Source organism: Falco punctatus (genome assembly GCF_963210335.1).
Source record: "Falco punctatus genome assembly, chromosome: 2".
Lineage (NCBI taxonomy): Eukaryota > Metazoa > Chordata > Aves > Falconiformes > Falconidae > Falco > Falco punctatus.
The window spans coordinates 65,143,026-65,166,884 of record NC_137581.1 but is presented as its reverse complement, the minus strand read 5'-3'; the positions used below and the strand labels follow the sequence as shown (position 1 = coordinate 65,166,884).

General features: G+C 39.0%; 1 protein-coding gene across 9 annotated transcripts in view; it reads right to left on the bottom strand.

Moving 5' to 3' along the window:
* The window catches only part of TMCO3 (transmembrane and coiled-coil domains 3), a 36,039-nt gene extending 12,247 nt beyond the window's left edge, over positions 1-23,792 (bottom strand). Inside the window, exons 1-11 of one of the 9 annotated variants that reach the window (XR_013926052.1) lie at positions 23,615-23,788; positions 20,263-20,808; positions 15,984-16,163; positions 11,675-11,866; positions 10,770-10,898; positions 7,791-7,883; positions 6,433-6,619; positions 5,374-5,491; positions 4,602-4,797; positions 3,897-4,060; positions 3,609-3,781 (exon numbers count right to left, since the gene is read on the bottom strand). Coding sequence is in view for 6 of the 9 variants with exons in the window: in XM_080375493.1 (XP_080231619.1) it covers positions 3,777-3,875; positions 4,602-4,797; positions 5,374-5,491; positions 6,433-6,619; positions 7,791-7,883; positions 10,770-10,898; positions 11,675-11,866; positions 15,984-16,163; positions 20,263-20,709 (1,641 nt within the window). In the remaining 3 variants the exon portion in view is untranslated. Of the gene's footprint in view, positions 1-3,608; positions 4,061-4,601; positions 4,798-5,373; positions 5,492-6,432; positions 6,620-7,790; positions 7,884-10,769; positions 10,899-11,674; positions 11,867-15,983; positions 16,164-20,262; positions 20,809-23,201; positions 23,478-23,518; positions 23,540-23,614 lie in introns of those variants that run through there. The other 8 variants (XR_013926051.1, XM_080375493.1, XM_080375494.1 and 5 more) reach the window with 8 other exon arrangements.
* Positions 23,793-23,859: the final 67 nt, after the last annotated feature.

The following is a 23,859-nucleotide window of genomic DNA, read 5'->3' as shown; positions in this document are numbered from 1 at the left end:
GCTGTTATGAGAATTGCTGTTCAGGCAAGGAGCAATTTAAGCATGAAAGAAACATGCTTGTTCAGAAAGCATCAGACATAACTAGAAGGAACTGTATGTCTGTTTAGGTTTGCTCCCACAGCATAGAAACTGAATTCTATGCCTTCACACTATGGCAAACAGCTCAAGGGCCTGGTAGATAAAAAGACAAATTTTGCTATTTCTTGTCTACTCTTTAGGTACTGCACAACTTCAGGTCTACAAAATCTACAGGTTGCTCTACACACCAAAAAGTGTAAAGTAGATGAGAGGGCAAGAAAAGAATCAGAAATTACATTATTTTCTTAACCACATACCCCCTCCTACCATCTGTTCTTCAGTTTTATATCTAGATTTATACAGACATTCCTTTTATTATTGCCATCCTGGTCTCTGGTTGTCCAATAATATTACCAATGAGTAGACACATTTCCTCAACTAAATCTATAGCATCAGGATTTATTACTTATAATGTGTGGGCATACGTGCACACACACATACACAAGAGAGGGTTTGTTTTACTGGCAAGAGGGCATTTCAAGCAAGATTTCTGATACAAGTAAAACTTGAAAAATATTTTGCATTTAGTATTCCCTCTCTGCTTGCATCATTTTTAATGTTTTGCCTTTACCAAACAGGGTTCTAACGATTACTAATCCCTGGGCTCTGCACTGTCCTTTTCTCAACTCTTACATTACAGAAAGATTTGCAGTCATAACGAAATAAAAAGTTTTGTCAATTTACATGTTTTTCCCAATACAATTTAGTTTTCAGTTGTTTTCAAAGGTCTCATTTTACTCTAATTCAGAAAAGATTGCTTCGCTTTCACTAGAATATTGGATTTTTATGTTCAAATGTTCTACCATAGCAATAAAGAAAAAAACATTACTGCTATAACATGTTCCAGTTGAATTTCAACCATTTATTCAGCAGTTGTTTTACCTATATTCTCTAATAATGTGTATCTTATTGCTACTTTTTAATCATCATAGAAGCTTAATTTTACTGGCTTACCATATTCATTAAAGAAATTCCTGATGGAAACAAATGTATTAGAATTTCAGGCTTTAGTAACTTAAATTTGCCCATGAGTAAAGAAATGAATTCTAAGCTTGCATTTTAAGAAAGTAAAGTCTAATAGAAATGAAAATTTTTAGTGAGTCTTGTAAAAACACCATCTCAACTGCACTTTATGAAATAATTAACTAGAATATTTAAGATTACAGTTCTTCCTTAATCTTCTCCTTTTAATTGATAGAAAAGGAGTTCATAAGCAGGTTATGAACCATTGAGAAATACACCAGGCAAACCAGGAATGACATTCCTAATACACTGCAGGAAAAAGTACGTACATTTTCATATATAGAGTACTGCAATAACATAGCTCTATTCTCTTTTCATCTTTTCGGTATATAAAACAAGCTGGCAGTTTCTATCTGCTGCCATCATCCCAGGACAACAAGAACGCAGTCAAAGTGGAAGCCACTTTCCCTCCAACCCCATGTGTATGCACAGTTCTATAAATATGTAAATATAACTACTAACCTTGTCAGGTCAGGTTTTATTTTTATCCAATTCCTTCATTACATTCAGCGAGGTAGTTTTAAAACAAAACAAAACTGACCAGTGTTCATCAGCAGATATCTAATACTACAATTCGTTATCAGGATAGTGTTTAAAACAATTTTCCTTGTAATGTTTCTGTACATACAGAACATGAAAAAGCAACACTACATCAGTGAACACTCTGGCTGACTTATAACATGTTCTTCAGCTCACTGTGGTATGTATCTCACCCTAGAAGTACCAGTTTGGCCATCGATCCTAAAATGGTCATATTTAAAACCATATGCTACATTTGCCCTTTACATTGTGATTCTAGAGAACAGTTCCCCAATATTTAAAAAAAAAAAGAGTGTCTGCATAATTCAAAGCCTGAAAAGAAGATGTAGTAATGATCTACTGAACCTTTGTTACTGATGACAAGGTACATGATTAAAAGATGCACAACTGCGTCTCAAAGTCAGCTAGACTTTTATAGGATCGGCACTTGACGTGATCCCCCCACCTGATCTGCCTATCTAGTTGAGGAACAAAAGGGAGGGGAATTTCAGTTCCCAGTATACTTGGGAAGAGAAAGGGGTATCTTAAGCTCCAAATCCTGGTAAAAATAAAATCTCATATTTGAGGTTTGGTGCATCTTTTACATTTAAGTTAGTTTATCAAGAAGAAACGTATTTAAGATCCCATTTCAGATTTAGTGCGTTGCAATGTTATCCAATGAGCTAAGCAGTTCAGAAATGCTCAAAAGTCACTTCCATACAGGAAGTTCTTCAACTGACAAGATAATTCCTACATCAAAATTGCTTACTCATGCTGCAGTGTAGGAACCTCTTCTGTCCTATCCTCCCTCTTGCTTTCCCATATAGAACTTGCCCTTATTGGTAGACAAAAGGCAATTCTTGTTTAATCAGTCATCTGAGTTTCTCAAACAGTGAAAACAAGTAAAATAAATTAAGTTTATAAATATATATAATGTGCATTACATGTGCTAGTGTTACAGATGAACCCCAATACAGGATAAACTTTGGTGTACCCCAGAAATCCAATCAACACTGCAGCACATAACAAGTAACTGTATGCATGAAGCAGGAAAATTATATCATTCCTACCCTCTTTGTCATGTACTGGAAAGGATGTGGCCTGCAGAATAACTCACATGCTAGAAAGTGAGTTGAGTTAAAATATTTTGTTTAAAAACAAGTTTTCTAAATGGAGCTGCAGAGTCATCTTTGGCTAAGGCCACTAAAATATGCACTCTCAGATTCCTCCTACAAATTCAAAAGCTTTTTTAGAATTACACCAGCATGGAAAATTCTGTGTTTGCAGATAATTATACAAACTCCATTGATAATTAGGCTTGGTTTTCCATGGAGAAAGATAATTGCTTTCCTAGCTGGTACCCAAAACCCTTAATTTATCCTTTCCAAACACATGCAACATTTTTTCAAATTAGATTACCATCCCCCACCCTATGTTTCTATTCCTGACACAGTAGGGCCTCTATACCAATGCAGATTTGTTTTCCAGAAAATTTTTTTATTGATCTGTTCAGCTGGACAACTAAATACTTTTTTGTTTTGGGGGCTTGCTTTTTTTTTTTTCTTTCTTTTTTAAAGTCTTTGTGCTCAAACCGTAGCTTGTAGCATTACTATAATGAACGTATCACTGTCAGTGAATAGCAAGCACCTCAACTGGTTTACTGAGGTTACATGCAGTATCCTTTGTACTGTTCCCTTTTATACATTATTTATCAACTTTAAAAGGAAAATCGTTTTCACTTAAAGCACACAAAATATTTGCTCCTTCACAAATGCTTCCCATGCTGAAGAAGCATTCTGTTTTCACAGCATGAATCCACCACCCAAGCATATACTCCCTCGGGTTTGTATACACACACATCTATTATGTAAAGTCATATAGACAAACTCCTTGTACATTTGTTATGATTTGGGCACAAGACACCCAATTCAATCACATCAGTCTAAGTAGGGTATATTTTTAATTAAAGTAAGACTGCTTCTACATACCATAATATTTTATGCAACTTTTGTGGTTTGGTTGTTGTTCTTTATTGAAGTTGTTCTACAGATGTGAAGTCTGCTTGTTAGAAAGTAAAAAGGAGAAACTAGTTCTATTCTTTCCCTCATTAGATGACACGTTTGGAAAGTGATTAGCCAATTAGAGGGATGGCATTTTCAACCTATACAATAGAAATCAACAAATTGTAAAGCTATGTTCTCACTAACTTCTTCCTTGACCTTCTTCCTGGAGGAGGTCAGCTTTCTCTGTTGGACCTGTAATAATTAAGCAAATACCTCTAGAAAAAAAGGCACATGCACAGGAACTTTTTGGGATATTTTTTCTCAGAAATTCTCAGAACACATAACAATCTGCACATCCAGGATAATGGAGTTTCAAACCCACAACATTATCAGCGACTGTCACATTCTGCTCCCCAGCAGAATAGCTTTTCAGAGGGCTGAAACATAAGATAGAAACAAATAGAAGGGAGATTCAGAGGAAAACGAACCAAACCCACAAGGGATATCAAGACCTATGAACCTTAAGACATTTCTTTACTTTCTCAACTTCATGCCACCTGTCTATCTCCCACAGAAAATTATTTTATAAAAACCATGTTGAGAATTAGCTATCGAAAAGAAACTTGTGAGAAAATGTCACAATCAGCCATTATCAGTATCTCAAAACCCATCCTAAGTTATTTTCAAATGCATGAAGTAGCCCAAAATTAAAAATAGAATCATGATCCTTTAACTGGCTGTATTAAAAGTTACCAGCAGAAGTTCAGCTGAGAGAATTTAAAATTTTATCTCTTCTTACTCATCTATGCTGTAATGCATAAATCGTTTGTGCATATAGGGGATGTTTTAAAACATTTTAAAACCAGTTAACTACAGAGGTACATGGCTATGCAATAACAGTAAGTCTGATGGTTTCTGTGATACTGATGCAGTAAACTACCACATCTATCAAAATGTTTTATTAATTTAAAAGATTACCGTTAACATAAGGAAGATGAATGCAGTTATTCCTAGAATGAGGATTTCTTTGTTCCCTTTGCTTTCCGCATGCAACTTGCGATAATACGGTCCTATGAGGTAAGTCTTTATAACAAGACATATAAGAAAAACAGCAGCCAGAGTAAAGAGAATTTGGCCAATCAGTATCAGTATTCTCAGTATTTCCTTGAAAATGCTGGAAGAGAAGAACAAACAAAAGATTTCTTTCAAGTGCTCTCATGACTCCCAACCAGTTCCCCTTGAGTGAAAAGATCTAATTCCACAGATGTTCAAAACATGAGTAGCTACAGTAAGATATTTAGATACATTAGTAAACAAAACGAGTACTAAATCTGCTGAGTGCCCAGAAATCTCTTTTACAGCTTAGAATTTACTTCTGTGTTGATTTGAAAAAAAGATTTTTGTTGATTGATCTTCAAGGGAAGCCATCAGGCTCAGTAATACTATTGCAGAGTCTTTGACAAAAATATGTCCTGAGGGAATAAAGTAACCGAAGAAATTAACTTTTATATATATACACACAATATCAAACTTTTCACCACAAATTTTATGTACTGGACAGGACTGAGGCAGCTAGAGCAGAAAGAATAATCTCATACAACATGGTGAGTACAAATAGTAAAGGGAACTCACAGAGTGCATATTTTTCATAGAACTGACATTAACTGTAGCACACTCATACTCATATTGGTGATCACATACTAATTGGAAGGGTGTAGGGGGGAAGATATATACACTATTTTTTTTTTACCTGGAATGTGTGCTTACTCCTGCTTGAATAAGAGTAGGCATGACGGCTATAAATAAACCAAGCTGCACATCCTGCATCACCAACATGCCAAGCAGTACGCTGCTGTAGTCAATATCCCCTGTACGCCAGCAAAGCAGTCATGGAAACATCCATCAGTCTATGAATGCTTGCAGTGCTCAGAAATCTAGAAATGTCTTAACCAAATGGATGCTAAGTGTAGTTCTCAATGGGGTGAGGTCATTCAAGGTATTCTGGTTCCCCCCCCACACACACTAGTAAGTAAATTAATATACATATATAAAGACATATTAAAAATATAAAATATTCATATGAAGCTTCTGTTACACAATAAAAATAAAGACTTTGCTTAGCAGTTAAGCACTATTTATGCATTTACTGGAACTCCTTTACTGAAAACACACAGTCTTTAGAGTAACAGACAGATGTAAAAGCAGCATGTGTAAAACATATACTTTTAATTTAGGCATTAGAATATGAACATTCTAGAGGGTGGGGAGAACTTTAATGCAGTACATATAAGGGAGCTTTAAGTGGAAGAAAGCAGGCTGGCAAAACTTCTGAAAGGAAACACTTGGAAGCATTTGACAAGCTAGCAATATGGCACTTGAAGGTACTTACTTGAAGAGCTGTTCGCTATGAAAGACTACCTGAGCTGGTCTTAGTTTGCTGAAGAAGGATGTGAATTATTTCTTAGCCTCTTTGCCCTGATGACAGACTGGTAGCAATGATCTAACCCAGTAACCCCTTACTAAGCACAAGGATTTCAGACTATTAGTAAAGTCGGTTCTTAACATGGAGAGTACTGATTTGCCTGCACTGCCTCCAAAGAGGACTGACGATGTAAATAGCAGGTACACCTCATAACAAGAATATACACAATGCTGGCTGGTGTTAAAGGAGAATGATCACTTGTAAACTAGACTTAACAGTGGGGTTTGTTTTGGTTTTTTAACTACTCTCTCTCGTAATATTACAAAGTTGACTTATTTCAAATCTTTTGTAGATAATACAGTAGTCCGTTTTTAAAATTATACTTACCTTCTTTATCGCCTCGAACACTACCTGCAAGAAATCTTGACACCAATGGTGTGCTTGATAAAGATAAACAAGTGGAAATGAAGACACTTTGAGTTGGTCTAATTTGGAGTAAGTGTCCCCACAGTAAACCAAAGGCAATCATCAGAACTGTCATGTAGCAGGGTCCTTGCAAAGATATTTTCCATACCTTGGGAAGAAGACAAGTTCTTATGATAAAGCCTGATGACACTTTTCTCACTGATAAGTTGCAATGATTTTCAGCAGAAATAATCAGTTAAAGTTGCATGATTTGGGGCTGCAGTACTGGGCCACAGAAGTAACAGGCTATCATGCTATACATCCTAAAACTCTTAAGTTACTACGCCTAGTAGATATTCTAGGCCAGAAGGCTCACTACCAGAAATTAGGTAAATTTCCCAGAACTCACAGACAAATTAAGGGCCAAAGGTCCAGTATGGGTTGGAATATATAAAAATCATTACACGGAAGATCAGTTATTTGATGCGATTCCAGACTGGGAGAAAAACAGGAGTCACAAAGGCCATCATCAATACCAGCAGCCCATCCCACACTACCGCGCAGGGAATTCTGAAGTAGTAGTTTACATATTACAGTTTAGGAACACTTGAATTACCAATTTTTATCTTTGGCTTTAGATAGACTAGAAATAGCAGATTAAGCTGAATGCTCATAAATTTTAACACACTTCAATTAAAGTGTTTATAGTCTCATGAACTCCAAACCATTAGTTTAGGAACAAATCACACAATGCAACTTTTTACATACACACATTCTTCACATATTTTGCAGCAGTATTTTCCACTATTAAAATTCTAGGTGGTTTACGAGATAACTTTTTTTTTTTAAAAGTAAGACCAAAAGAAACTTGTACCTTTTTGCTGAATCCTGATGGTCACATCATGTAATATGTCAGATTGTACTAACATACTTGCACAATCAGTTTATTTGTCAGTACAGTATGTATCATTAATTCAGTATGCAGTACTTAAACTGATATTTTTTTTTTTTTGTAACAGGACTAGCACACATCACTGGATACTCCATAACAGCAACTGCATGTTGCTGCATGTTAAAATAAAGCAAAAATGGATTGCCATAAATAGTGTGAGATTCTTCTAGTAATCAAACTGTTTTACTAAAAAGAAGAGGAATAGTAAAGTTTTGGGGTTTTTTGAGGCACCAAATAAATAATGCATTCTGTTCGTTCCAGAGACTTAAGGAGCAGAAGCAAATGTTGTATTTCTCTTTTGAAAAACATATAAAGTTAATCTGAAATAACTGATAATTTGAATGTTAGCAATTAAATCCCGTAATATAAAGGTAGTACACAAAAATACCTTTCTTAATCTTTCAGGAGAAAATTCCAGACCAACTAGAAAGAGAGTGAAGAATACACCAAACTCTCCTAATGTTTCCACCTGTACAATAGACTTTAAAAAAAAATAAAATCAGTGCACAGCAGTCTACTTATAATACAAATAAGTCCTCTTACAAAACAAATTGTTTCTCATTATGTTTCCATAGGTACTTCACTTCCTGGTCATATGACATCAGAAGTTCCCTCAGCATCTTCAGGGTTCAAACATTATTCCCATCACCTGGCTGCTACTAGATAGTTTGGTTGGATAGTGCTGGTCATCCAAAATGCACACATGCATTGATCTAGGTAAGCTTGCTTGCTCAAAATAAAGAGGTTACATTTTATACATATGCTATTAAACCCCCAAGGCTTGCATTCCAGAAGTTATTTCTGGCTAGTTATTTTATTGGTCTACTAGTATAATCCTTCTGCTAGACTGTAGTTGCTGTTCTGTGCTCCATCCTGGACTCCATGCATCCATCGCTCAGACCAGTATGACTACCAGCCTTTCCACTTCAGAGAGAAGGGTACAACAGCAAGAAAAGTGGTTGTCATCCTTGTCACAAAATAAAAATGGGGCTACATCTGCCTGAAACCCTGAGGAATGCTGCTGGTGATGAGTTGCAATTCTAGGGCCAGTTCAGTCCATTGTATTTATCAATCATCTAGACACAGCAATTAATGCACCATTTTTTTGCTGATGATACCAAACTGGAGGTGCTGTTGACTTTCTTGAGGGACACCAGGCCACTAATCAAAATGTGATTTTTATAGCTAACCACAGCCCATGGTTTCACATGCGCTAGTAATCAGGGTACACGTGATGGAGCTAAAAAGGTTCAAGAGGCCTTGCAGAGGGATCTAGAAACATGGAGCACTGGTCAATCATTAATGGGATGAAATTTAACAAGTTGAAATACACCTAGGATGGAGTAATGCTGGGCACAATCATAAACTGGGAGAGGAGTGGCTGGAGAGCAGCCCTGCAGAAAGGGATCTGGGGGTGCTGGCTGACAGCAGCTCAGTATGGGCCAGCAGCGTGCTGTGGCAGCCAAGAGGGCAAACAGCATCCTGGGGCGCACCAAACACAGCGTAACCAGCCGGCCAAGAGAGATGATTATCCCGCTGCGTTCAGCGCTGCTGCGGCCTCACCTGCAGCACTGTGCAGTTCTGGGCCCCACGATTGAAGGAGGAGGTGAAGGTCCTTGAATGCCTCCAGAGGAGGGCAACAAAGCTGGTGAAAAGGCTGGAAGGAATGTCCTATGAGGGGTGGCTGAGCACTTTGGGCACGTCTAATCTGGAGGAAAGGAGGCTTATGAGTGGCCTTCTTGCTCTCTACAGCTTCCTGAGGAGGGGAAGTGGAGAGGGAGGTGCTGATCTCTTCTCCCTGGTACCCAGTGACGGGTGGGAATGGCTCAAGGCTGCTCCAGGGGAGGTTTGGACTGGACACAGCAGGCTTCCTAGAGAGCTGGTTGGTGCCCCAAGCCTGTCAGTGTTTAAAAGGCATTTGCACAATGCCCTTAATAACATGCTTTAACTTTTGGTCAGCCCTGAATTGGTCAAGCAGTTGGACTAGACAATCGTAGGTCCCTTCGAACCGAAAATACTTTATTCTAAAAATCTAACACTTCCTTTTTATGTATTTACAGTCCAGAGCAGAAGAGGACATGGTCTATCATCAATCATAGAGAAGCAGAGATGGAAACTCTTCCCTGCCAAATTAGAATCTGCCTGCCTCCTCAGTTCCTCCAACATTCAAGTTTTTTATGAAATATAGAAGAGACAAAAGGAGGGAGCAAAAACAAAAGACCCAGTCAACGTGAACATTATCCAGATGAGTAATATTTAATCGCAGTTCCACAAGAAACAGGCAGCTCACTAAGAAACTGTCCTTAAGAAATCTCTCTTATGTCTGGTCTGACCACATCATCTTCCTCAGTGTAAGCCTCTGACAATTCATTGTTTAATCTCTTTCTAATGGAAACTTAGAAATTTGTTTCTGTCTCAGTGGTCAAGCTTTCCAGACCTTCTCAACACAGAAGTTATGTACCACACAAAGTTTATTATTTAATCTCAATTTTAGAATATGAAATTTTTAAAGTGTAGTATTTGTAGCCTTCTCTTCCAATAAGAGAATGACAAAATCCTACAATTTCTACTCATCCCTACTTACTTTTGAGCCCAACAGTCATTTTCAACAGAAGTCCCCATAAAAGCATATGTTGCAAAGACAGTAAGTTCCTAGCAGCTATGTGGATATCAATGTAACAGACACATTTAACTTAACTTGACATTACCATGCAACCTTAACACATATTCTGTTTTGCCTGCTAGCTAAACAATTTGTTAATGCACACCAGACCACTAATCAAAATGTGTCATGTCTAGCCAACCACAGCCCATGGTTTCACATGAGCTAGTAATCAGGGTACATGTGATGGAACTAAAAAGGTTCAAAAGGTTTCAGGAATGTGGGCAGGGGAATGGAAAAGAATTAGGGTCACTAGGATGGATGAAAGAGCTATGGAAATGAAAAATAATTCTCTAGGAAGCCACACTATGCTACTCGGGGAACTACAGGTCTGAGTATTTCATTCATTTAAATAATCTGGCTCTCAAATGTGATGTTTTATGATTAAAGACAAAAAGAAAAGAAAAAAACCAAAAAAAACAGCCCACAACACACAACTTTCAGCTTTCACTTTCAACAATTGCTTATGTCATGATTATATAGGAGAAAATAAACCAGAGCAAAGTGATTTAAAGACATAAAATTGTAAGGCCTCCTTTTGCAAAGCTCAAGGTTTAGGGTTTTTTTTGTTTGTTTGTTTTTGGGTTTTTTTGGTGTTGTTTTTTTTTTTTAATACATTTGAGGTTGGCAGTACCATACTCTTTTAAAACTACTTTGAAAGATTTCAACAAAAGAAATCAGTCAAGAAGCAACTTGCACGCTTACCTTGATGCTATTTAGTCCTGATGGTCCTAGGAGTACTCCACAGATGATATACCCAAACATGGTCGGCAATCCTATTGTTGTGCACAGCCAGCCACATGGCAAAGACAACATTCCTATTGTCACAATATCCTAAATATGTAAGATTTACAAATGCATTAACATAAATGACACAATTTGGTGATAAAATTAAAGACTACTGTCTTTAAAAATTAAATATAGACTACTGCCTATAATGAAAACAACTTCAGTAAACTAACCTGAACACTTTGTTGTAGATGTAAGCACTGTGGTTTTGCAGATGAAGCAGGTGAGGTACTGATATTAAGTAACTGGTAGCTTTAAGGACTTTTGATCAATTTATTAAATATTTGAAATATATTACAGGAAGTAGACTGTTTCCTGGGGAATCATGGGGGGAATGACACTTTGCATTAAAACAAAACGGTGAAACGATCAGTTTTGGCTTTTTTATTTTAAAAATATCCCAATCCAGTTATTCTTGATAAAGCACAAATACGATAAAAAAAAATCATGCCTATGTATTTTCCAGCATCCCTTTTTTCATTATATGACATGAACAGATACATTCTCTCTAGTGACAACGTGCAAGTGTCTTATGAGGTGCAGCAGTAGCTTGCTTTAACACCAATGCAGTCCAAGACAAGGGACGGTGTCCCAAAGGTGCAACAAGTTAAATCAAATAAACCCAGAGAAGAATCATGCAAGCAGCATGATCATTCTTGTTAAGACTATACCAGGAGTTGGGAACATACTGGCCAGATCACCAGCAGACAGAGGAATCATGAATGCTAGCGTAAATTTAGATGGGGAAATGCTGAAACTATATTCAATTCAACCAACCAGTACTAGCATACAAACTAGTGGAATGCCTCTCAAATTATTACCTTTATGAAATGATGATCAGCACGAGGAATGGTTGAATCTCTGGGCTTGGTAAGGATATACTGATTGTTCTGGGAATCAATAAGCATACTAAGACCCAAGTCATCCTCTACTTCTCTTTTTGAAGCATTTCTTTTGGAGTTGGCTTCATCTTCTTCCACCCTTAAAACTGCTTCAAAGTTTACACCTCTTACCTGTAAGAAAAAGAAATCAAACAACCAAAAAATGGGGATCAGTGAAGCATACAGTAAAAAGGGATGTTTAGCTGTACTTGAAGTTGCTCCAGAATTTGACAGTGACTAAAAATACTGCAGTTTCTTCTTAGAGAAGTCTTTCAGTCTCTTTATCAAAACCGTATGTCCAGAAGTGAAAAGGCTATGATTTGCTTTACATTTTAAAACCAAGGGGGTTTCCAAACCACTTTGCCCAAGTTGCCCAACAAAAAAAAATATAGACAGGGTATCAAAGCTGTAAAATTCCAATTCAGTATTTTCAATTGCATCTAATCTGAAATATTTTTTTTAAAAAAAAGCTTTATCACATCTAGAACACAAAAGGTTGGATTGAAATGTAATATTTTATTCCCTTGAACAAAACCAAAGAGATTACAAAGTGATATTCAGTTTAAAAAAAATGTGAAAGGACTACATTCCAAGTCAAGAAAAAGTCACTGTCCTGTAAAGTTGAAGGAGAGAGATTAAGAACTTTTTCTACTTGGCTCTGTCTTCAGTGCCTGTAATTACAAAGTGGAAATCATCCCAGTGTCTTTATTATTCCCTTATTTTAAATAATGTGTATTTTATCAGTATTCAGAAACAGTTCAGGTTGTTACTTATTTTAGACTCCGGTAAAGAGAGCAGGCTCTTGTCATTCCAATGACTGATTAGAAAATACCAGCTTTTCTGGAATGCCATATTTGGCCCAAGCAATTCCCCAATTTAATGAAAAAATGCATTCATATAAGCCATCTATAAAGCAGCCTCCTATTTTTCTTTGCCAGTTCCCCAGCACATTTCCCCAAACTGTTCAGATAAATATTGCATTTTCAATATTTAATATTTAACCTGCAATTTTTATCCTTTTCTTCCACTGCTTACATTTGTGTGTGTATAATTAGAGAAACCTTCTATTGTGGGAATGACCTCTTCCCCTGGTTTTGTACATCACAGAATGGTTTGAGTTGGAAGGGACCTTCAGCATCATCTAGGTCCAACACCCCCACCCCACCCCACCCACCCCCCGGCCAGGGACACCTTCCACTGGACAAGGTTGCTTAAAGTCCCATCCACCCTGGCCTTCAGCACTGGCATCAGCAGCTTCTCTGGGCAACCTGTGCCAGTATCTTGCCACCCTCACAGTAAAGAATTTCTTCCTTAGATCTAATCTAAATCTACCCCCTTCAGTTTAAAGCCATCCCCCTTATCCTATCACTACATGCCCTTGTAAAAAGCCCTTCTCCATCTCTCTCATAAGCCCCCTTTAGGTACTGGAAGGTCTCCCCGGAGCCTTCTCTCCTCCAGGCTGAACAACCCCAAGTCTCTCAGCCTGTCTTTATATGAGACATGCTTCAGCCCTCTGATTATCTTCTTTGTGCAATTTGACAGACCTCTAAAGAATTGGAAGTCAGTAAGAATCAGACAGAGGGGGAGACAAAGGAATTTGAAACATATTATGAAGATTGCAGAATTATTCAGAAACGCAAAATATCTGCTTCATACATCAGTGTTTTTAGCTATTGGACTGGGAGGCTTATGATCATTCTCTTTTTATGCATTATAAAAGTTGTCTTTTTACTCTTTTTTTGCCCAAACCTCGGCCTTTTAAATATATCTTGCCTTTACCTTCGCTAAGTTCCCCACTTACCAGGCTATTTTGCAGTCCAGAATGAGGTGTCCATTGCCAAGTCTAAGAGATCAAACCAAACCATGTTTTCACCTTTTCAGCTGATGGGAGAAAGCAGGAGCAGATGCATGCCACATACATGCAAACTATTCTGACAGTATTGGAGCACAGAAGAAAGGCCTCCCTACAGTCAGCAAACAGGAAGAACTGTTTCTAATCAGATACAAACTTAAGTGCCCAGTCCTACTGGTTTTGTAATCTTTCCTCCTGACACCCTCTCCTACAGCCTCATTCTTACTCCAGGGATACTAAAACAGAGCTTAGAGCTTACTGTTAAATGTTGGCTCTGCAATATAAAACATGCTTTACACTGACTTTCACACTGGAATTATTTCACAGTTCAGTGCAGTATCCCCATCTTGCAGATGACTACTACTTTGCCTAAAAAACAAAATGCTAGTAAGCCAACATCTGTTCTAGTACCTTCTTGGGAATTTAATGTTATGACATCAGCAATAGTGTTCACTAAGCAAAACTATCTTATAAAAATACATCAGTAATGAAGCATCTACTTTGAAGCTCTGGAACTCCAAATCCATATGGAATTTGTTATATGTTCCTTTGTACTTGGTAGCTTGTGTGTCCGGACTCTAACCAAACTTCTCTGCATCAACATTAAAAATGTATCAAAGACCACACGAAAGCAATGCAATCTGATAAGCACATTCCTCATCTAGTGGAGGTCACAGTCTTGCTGAGCAACAATATTAGGAAAAAAAGGAAGATGTTTATAAGATTAAGAAAATTATGAAAAAAATTTTTTGTTTTTCTGTGTTATATATATAAAAATCATACACTGTATGGATATTATGGTGCATTTAGAAAAGAGAAGGGAGCCAACAAAAGACAGACTATGCTACAAGAACAAGAGTAGATGTCACAGCTTCAGATGAGCTTTTAAACACTAATAAATTTGAGGACATGAGAGAAAAAAGTTCTCTTCAGGACTTTATTTCCTAAAACAGCAATTCCTGAAAACAGGTTGTACTTAACAGAATACAGTGTGCAAATACTCTTGTTTTGCATTAAGTGGGTTAGCTCAGATTCTTCCCCCCCCCCCCATTTTTACCTACTACACTTATCTGATTATATTTTAATAGAAACTTTTGTATCTTTATCAGATTACTGATGAATCTATTAGAGCTTCTTTGTTCTATTGTCCCAGTGTTCTATCTTCAGAGAAAACACACTAAACATTTCTTGCAAAGATGGAGATGTAAATAGTCCTCCAGGTCGCATTTCATGATTCCTTTTCTTTCATGAATAGAAATACAAACAGAAAACCAAGGAGGTACACTGCAGAAAAAAAGATGCTTTGGCATTTGGCCAACTGACAGGTGTAGTGGAAGAAGCCTCCTTCCTGGTCTCTTTCAAACGTGCCGTTATGCGCCGGCGGAACAGAAGAGGGCACTCCAGCCAGCTCGTCCCTTCCCCGCTGTCAGTCCTGCTAGGTAGGATTCCCACTGGGTACAAGTGCTGCGATCGGGCATATATACAAAATAAAAAGCTGCTTTCACTTTCTCTCAATACAAGATCAACTACAAAAAATGGCCTGGCTTTCTACTACTGAGCAACTGTTTTTTCTCCTCAGCAGAATTCAAGAGCTATGCTCGCCTCAGAAGTCAACCTGCAAATCAACAAAAGCCTTCCAAAAGCAAAAACCAAATAAAATTGCAACCCATGTTTATGCAAACACGACCCGTTTAGAGAGTCAGTCTCTGAGGACAGCACAATGGGACACTAGAATAAACTGATATACTCCAAGTTCTTAATATATACAGCCTTACCTGAGTGGTACTGTCCATCATTCAACATAGAAACAATGAACAATAAGCCAAGGTAGAAAAAGCAGAGGAAGTCTGAAGCGGAACAAAGCAACACCACAAAACACATTTCCAGTCCTTACCTTAAACAATGTATCTTCTCCCAGACTGTGAAAACTAACTGCAAGGATTCTTGTTCTCCCATAACTTTCTCAACAAAACGAAACAGAAAAAAGCGGAGACTATGCTTAACATGGTAACTCTGTATCCTACCAAGTCTAAGTATCACTGTCACCACCACCACCCCCCAGATGTTACAGCTCTCAAGGGCTGTATCAGTGAGATAGATTACACTTGTCACTGTTGAAGTGGCAGCTGCAGAGAGGACTTTCAAATCAAAACCAGAAATCACTAGGAAAAAGGAGTAATTATTCCTGTTTGCTACTCCTAATGAGCAATCATTCTACCACTAAATAATTTCTTCTGTTGAGAAGCAAAAAAAAAGCATAGAGCAAAACTGGTTTTTTAAAGTAGTCATTAGAATCCTAACAACTATATAACACAAGAGAAACACCCCTACAGTGCAAGTATCAACTAAGAAATAAACGCACGCCAATGAAAAGACTGAGTCTAAAACGCCACTTACAGATTTGTTGTCATCAAAGGCATGCTCTTCGATTTCCTCTTCCAATCTATCAGCTGCCTTCCTGACATCCTCTAGAATCTCATCAAGCATTGACAGGCTTTTGTTTTGATGCTGCATATTCTTAAGGGCTTCAACCTGATGTTTTTCTGCTGCTAGGAGTTCAACATATTCCATTTCTTCCTGTTGAATTTTACAACACAGAGATACTAAGTACTGGTCAGGCCTTCAAGTAGAAAAACATCTGACAAATGGACACTTTTTTGACACAAAACATCTTACAAGTGGAATTACAAAAGCAATATAGACTTTATAATGGTATTTGGAGATTGCTTGCTCTTGTGCTGATTTTCAGTGGGGGAAGTGGGCAAGAAAAACAACCACCAAACAAAATACCTACCAATCACCTTTTCTTATCCACTAAACAGTAGAGCCGCCCCCAAGGTTACGATCCAGAAAATACAAGAAAGGAACTACTTTGAGGAACTCTAGGAAATATTTCAGAGCAAAGTAAAGTTTAGAGCTCAGTGCTTTAGCAGGGAAGCATAATAACCTTGAAAGCGTAATTTTACTAGCTACAAACAGACAAACTGGAAGGAAAACACAATGAATCCTAATTTTATAAACATGGGAAGAGGTCTGTTTATGGTTTTGAAAAATTACAAGTACTGTGGAAACAGCTACAAAAAAATAAAAGCAGTTGGAAGAAAGTACAGATGAGCAGTCAAGCACTCTAGCTGAGGTTCCTGTTTATGTTTCACAAGAAGCATTTTTCCTATCAGAAGTAAAATACTTGACTTTGTCAGTCTTTTCCATTTGGGCCACTTATAAGCTTGCACTAATGTCTTCTGAAATCCATTTCTAGGATTCAGAAGTAAGAAAATAAAAAATGCTGATGTGGTTTGACTTGGTGCAAAAATTTCCAGTAACTTCCCTGATAAAAGTTCTGATGTTTCATTTCTCCGTTTTTGAACCTGAAACATCCAAAGCTAGAAAGTTTTATTTACCGATTAATAGAGGACCTAACACTGCACCTTCTACGTGCTTATCAAGACAATAAAGAATACTTTGTACATTGACAGAGTATAATTTGAGGTTGTTTTTTTTTTTTAAAAAAAAAAAAAAAAGATGTTTCACTTTACATGCCTATGTTCTTTTAAAGGTGCAGTGATGGAGAGACAGAACAACTATGAATGAGGAAACATATGCAAAGGCAGGCTTCTTCCTTTCAGTTAGATTCAGGATGCTGAGAATATGTAAAAGAACAGATGTAGGGTCTGTCTCATCAAGTAAGCCAATATTATTACCAAGAGAAAAAACAGACCGGGCAAAAAATATAAGCAATCTCTAGGTCAGACTGAATTCCCAGAAAACACAAGTTTCTATCTCCATTTTAGATGCCCTGCCATATCCAACCCAGTTGGAAATCAAACAGAACACAAGTGTCTCTTAGGTTGTGTGTTTTATCCGTTTTATTCCACAAAGATATCTTACATAACCTGGGCATCTAAAATGATCCTAAACTCCTATGCTTAAATAACTGGAGTGTCCCCTCCTCCACATGTTTCCCCTTGAAACCTGCAAGAACATGCATATAATCAACTCCTTGACACCCAGACAAGAGAATGTTCAGTACAGTAACCGTAGCTTAACTCTTTTAAAATCCTGTCAGATGAATACCTCTAGTTGTGGTGAAACCACAGAATTGTTGTATGTTGGTGTTTAAAATTGCCATAGTTACAACAGCACGATGAAAATTACCCAGTTCCCAAAATAATTTGGAGCTGGGAAAAATGTAACTATTAATGCATTTGGCCCAATGTCAACTGCTTTAGTTCATATGCAACACATAGGAGAGACAGTCACTCTCATACAGCCTCAAGGAAAAACATTTCCTATCTGTTGTTCTCTGCTAACAGACATTGCTTGAAAGATGTAAAAAACAGCCCCCACATGAGCTGCAGATTCTTTCCTCAGTCAGCAAGAGAGAATTGAGAAGGCTTAGACTCTTTCCCCTCAAAAATGGAACAGGTTTTGAGTGGAGAGTGCCAATCAGACCTTTCTGTCAGCTGAGCCAAACAGGCTGAACAGAGCTAGAGGTAAACTGCAGAAAAATAAATAACACTAATTTGCAAGAAGTTAACTTTCTCTGACTAGTGAGGTAGAAGAGCTTTGAAAAATAATGAAGATAAAGGTTTTTGTAGTCTATTAAAGTGGCATCTCTGTTTTCACCTACAGACCAGTGACATGGCAGTAGAATGGGACAATAGGAGAACAGTGTCCTTAAAAAGAACAAGCTATCTCTAACAGCCTGCTACGTGTTAAGCAGAAGTGCATCACAGTACAAACAGTATTCCACAACTCACGCTGGGATTGGAGACATTGGATCACAAGGTACATACCAAGCAATCTTTCAAGCAAGGTAATACAGATAAGGATTGTGCACTATACCTTTTCCCAGCTGCAGAACCAGCATGAAATAAATCAGACATGCATACATATCCCAACACTAAAGACTTTCAAATACTTAACAGAAATAAAATGAAGGGAAGAGTCCAGCATCCTCTACAGTCATTTGTATTTTCCATTCAATCACCGTTTAAAAAAATGGAAATGACATCTTATGAGTACACCAACAAAGTAATCATTACAATAAAATGAAACTGGAACAAAACTGAAACTAATGGGTGTTTTCTGAAGTAAGTAGTTGTCCAAAAAAACGTTTCCCATGTAAATTACATTCTTTTGGCATGCATTTTGCCACTATCCTTTGTTTCACTTATGTAACAGTTGTAAGGTTAGAACAACAAATACACTGTTCAAACAATCATGCACATGATGTAAGACGGAAGGGTGTAAGATTGCTCATTCAAGTAAATATCTGGATACGATGATACAAAAAAAGCCTACACAATCCACCTCTGCAGTAGAGTTTTGACAGGACGCATCTAAAACATCATTACACATGCAGGCCTCATTTTATGAGAAAAATGAGGAAGCGCCATCCTCAAGTTCAAGGATAGATCACTTCAGTATTTCATGACAATTGCTACCATTTCTAAGCAGCAGAGGCTGGCACTACCATTAAATGCCAATGTCAAAGTCATATTGAGCATTTCCTTGGAACACACCTAGATCCAACCTACTCCCTATCCAAATCTGTTGTAATTCAGTCTTGGTTTTCACAGCACAAACCGCTGCAGTCTCTCAAGTCTGCATCCCAACTTATACTTCCACTAGCCCTTCTTGCCACAACTCACTGCACACCTTTCTTGTACACAATCCCTTGCCACCTTCATCCCTGGAGATCTGCACATCTCTTACACAAATGCCTTTCAGAGATTCTCCCAGCTCAGATCCTATATCCCAATTACATTTTTTACCTTCTCTTGATCCCTTGGAGCAAGGGCATCCTATTCTTTTAGGAGACAGAAGACAAAGAAAATCCTTACTATATTAGTCCAGTGGTTGAGGGGTAGAGCAAAGAAAAGACCAATTTAAATACCAGATCAATTAAATGACATTTTCTCTCAATGGGAGACTTCCGGTACGCAGTCTCAGCACCATCAAGTCCAGCAGACAGTGGCAGATTGTGCACACCCTAACAGGTCTGCATCGACATGGGAACTCAAATTTTCCATGAAATACTTGTGCTCTACTGTTACTCATCTGTGCTTTCCTTGGTAAAGTTATTTCAGCTGTCTCTTTCTTGGAAGCACTGTTTTTCAAACCTGTACTTTCTAGGTTAGGAGTGCTACACTGAGATTAAAAAACTAGTCATCTCATATTTTGCATGTCCCTTCTACCCATATCTACAGGAATATAGAAATAAAAGGCAAGAAGTCATCCTGTTTAAGTTGCAGGTTTTGGTTGAGCAATTCTCATTTAAAGTGGAAAAAACAGTATTTTGTCAATGTATGGTATTATTTCCACTCTGATAATCCCACTGGCTTGGCTAGTGCAACTGTGCTATGTGCACTGACTCACTTCGTGTATTCCTTTTCCTTTAACATAATAATTGCCATAGGTCTCATGATTATGCTTAGCTTTGTTTTGAAATAAGAACTATTGACTGCTAGTAAGTTTTAAGCTCTATGCCAGAATTACTTCTAATTTTACTAATGAGAACAAATACTTCACTCAAAATCCATCTTAAACAGTAAACATTGCAAGTTTTAAGTAGATCCTCTTTTTTATTAAAACAGACTGAAGTCGTGCCATAATACAATTAAAATCACAAGTAGAAAATTAATACTCTAGTAATATACATGGGGGAACTAACCTTAATTGCAGCTTCTCTCAAGGCTTCCAGTCTCTGTCTACTGCTTTCTTTCATATTTACAACATCTTTGTAATCACCCTGTAGAGCTCTCTGGAGGCCATGGATTGCTTGAAAGACTGAGTTTTCACTTTCATTTAGCTCCTTTTGGAAAATTTCAAAGGTATGCACCTGAAAAAGTTTCTCTTCATCTGACAGTCCTGCATCCTTCTCAACAGCTCTCATAGCATTTTTTAGTTTGTTGAGAACAACGTTCTTTTGGCGAAGAAGACCAGATAATTTTCTGCAGCTCTCCAACACCCATTGCTTTCTCTGAGCGATAACGGCTCCTTTTCCACGGTGCAGCTTTATTGCATGCTTTACTACATCTTCATGCTCTCCAGGATTTGCTAACTGGCCACAAGGTAGCAAAACCAACATCCATAGGTGAATAAAGCCAGTCACCTTCATTCTTCTTCACTTTTTATTGCCGTCTGGAGCAACTGATAATCCGCAACTGCTCAAAACTTTCTGCTACATGGCTTCTGCATGTCCAGTATGTGTACCAGGCTGCAAGACAGTACCAATTGGTTATCAAACATGATAAAGTTGGGCCATTAGGTTAAATAAATGTAGAAAACAAACGTAAGACTGCATTATGTGATTGAATCTGTGATCCTGCACTATGATCTTCAACAGAATGTATATGTTCTCCATCAGTCAACAGTTATCAAGACCAAGAAAGAGCCCAAGGATATTGATACATATGAAATTTCATTTTCCCCTTGACTATTTTCTATGTATCATCTTGTTTTAAAAACACCGAATGGAAAGCTTAGTCATTTCACACAGTAGTCACCTGCACTTCTTATATGAGAGAAAAAACGTTAAAAATACTAAGTCACAATGCCATAGGCTGTACTTGAACCTAGCACCAGAACTCATTATTCTTATCTATTAGTAAACCTTTTGTCTTTTTTCAAGAGCATCCTAAAAAATTGTATCATTTATTTATACAGCCTCAAAAGCATTAACACACTCAACTATACAAAACATAATTAAAAAAGCTTAACTGAAATGGATTATATCATAAACCATATTTGTGAAAGAAACATTTCTACAGTAAAGAAAAAACAGCAAAACTTCCCGGACTTCTGAGCACTACTAGTTTGGACCAAACACCTTCACCTGAAAGGGTACATGGCCTTAAGGTGTTTTACTTCAAAGCTAATCATTGATCCTCATGATTCTAAAATGGTTATAGGAACACTAAGAGTAAAATCAATTCATTCATAAGTTCATTTCCCAGAAGCTACTTGAAGGTCTATATTTAAACTGGTGTATTTGCTTTTATCACCAAGCAGGATAGTTTCACAACTAAGAACTAATTTCCTTCCCCCAGATCCTACAGGAAAATACTGACCTTATTGTAAAGTAACAGTTACATTTTCTTTTAAAAATAACCTCAAACAAACACAAAACACCATTAAAAAAAACCCAGCACCCACACCCCATGATAACAGTGCATAAATGTAGGTACAAAACATACATTTATCACTTAAGTATGGCATTCTAAAAATGTACAACATACACTACACATTAGTAGATCAGTAATAGAGCAGGTATTTGCCTAAAACTTTAGCTGCAATCTTGATCTCTGGGCCAACAGCTTTAATCAGGAGCTAACATATGGACACAGCCATCTGGAAGCAGTCTACCCAAAAGATAATCTTTTCCTATAATGCAGCAGCAGTCACAATCACCAGTATCCAAGCCAGCCTTTGTCAATATATAGTACGGGAAGGGAAGATGGCAAGCACAGCCATGCACGACCCTCATTTTTAAATGCCCTTCCATCTCTGCTTCAGAGACAACTGAGGAAACCTGTCTGTGGGTTGGATTATTTCTTTTCAACGCAGGAAATACAAGCCAAGCTATTTAGCTATCAATAGCGGACTATAGGCTAGAGTTTAATAACATGAAGAGCTAAAACTTTTAAAATTAAGAACTAACAGGTAATTGAAGTAGTAAAAGCGTACTCTTAATATCACAGCAAAAGCATATCTACATACTCTTAGTATCAACAAAATAGTAAAGTAGAAATATTTCAAAACTTGGACAAAGCTACGGGGTTTACTATTTTTAAGAGACCTGGAAAAAACAACTATCCTCTCCACCTGGCAAAATTCAAGTGTGATATTTAAGGAAATACTTCTTCACATATACAAAGTAATACTCTTCCTGTTCAACAAGTTTGAGGGAGAGATTTTTCTGAACATATTACAACCTATTCCTGCAAGAAAGAGGGAGAAGAAAACGCCTAGTGTATACTCAAGCTTCCATCTGCAGGGAGTCGAGTAAAAAAACTCTACTGCACGACTTAGGCAGTATGTCAAACTGCATACCTAAACTCTGAGCAAACTAGTGAGCTTGCACGTTGTTGCACCATGTAACCTCACCGCCGTGGCTCAGACACAATACAGTTTTGTTTCAGCAAGTGTTTTTTACTGGGCTAGCAAAGACTATTTAGAAAAGTGGCACCTGGGGCAGTGCTCAAAAGCTCTTAAGGGAAAACCGACCGTATGTATAAAAATGTATGTATTTCAGAGTGCAGATAAAGAGGAAAAAACCCCACACACTTCTCCAGGCACCTAGTAGGTATCTAATTTGAGGGAACTCCTGTCGTTTGGAGTCCTTTTAAAGCACAGTTCGTCTTCTGACGGACCGCAGCTCATCTTCCGGATTTTTCTTTCCTGACCACGACGCCGCCGTACCAGGTTTCATCCGGCTGCCTTCAGACCGCGCCGCCGGTGCGAGCCCTTGCCCCCTCCCGCCAGTCCTTCCCGCAGCGGCCCGCCGGCCGCCACCCTCCGGTTCCCCCAGTCCGAGCTCCTCCCCGGGACCCGCCGAGGCGGGGGCGCCGCCCGCTGCCCCCGGGCACCGCTGCCCCGGCGCGCACCCACCTGAGCGCGATGGCGGCCGGCGGGCAGCGCCCAGCACCGCCGCCTGCTCTTCGCGGGCGCCCGGGCGGCGCCTGCCGGTACCTCTCCCTGGGGAAGGCCGGCGGGGGAGAACGGGAAGAGATCAGGAGAGCGCGGGTGCGAGCAGCCCCTTCCCCGCCCCCTCATGGCGGCGGAGGGAGGGAGGGAGGCAACGAGCCCGCCGCCCCGCAGCCCACCCGGCAGCGGCGCTCAACTCCCCAGCCCCGCGGTGAGGCCAAACCCGCCGCTGGCTCTTCGCGGCCCCCACACACCCCCGCCGGCAGCCGCCCGGCGCCCACCTCAGGGCTGCGGCTAGCCCAACCGCCGAGCGGCAGGAGACAGACAGAGGCGCCGGCCCCGGGCGCCGTTTCCTTCCCTTACCCCGCCCCGCTCACCTGCGGGAGGCCGGCCGGCCGGCAGTGACCAGGGGAGCGCAGGAAGGCCGGGACCGGTACGGCGGCTGCGGCCGCTGACGGAAGGTGCCGAGGAGCCCCGTCCTCGCCAGCAGCCTCTCCCGCCCCCCAGCCCTGCGCCGCTCGCCGGTGCGGCACCTTTAAGCGCAGAGTCAGACGGGATATGTAGTCCGAGCGCCTCCTAGCGGCGCCTCACAGCAACCGTAGAGCGCGCCCTCCCGCCCCCA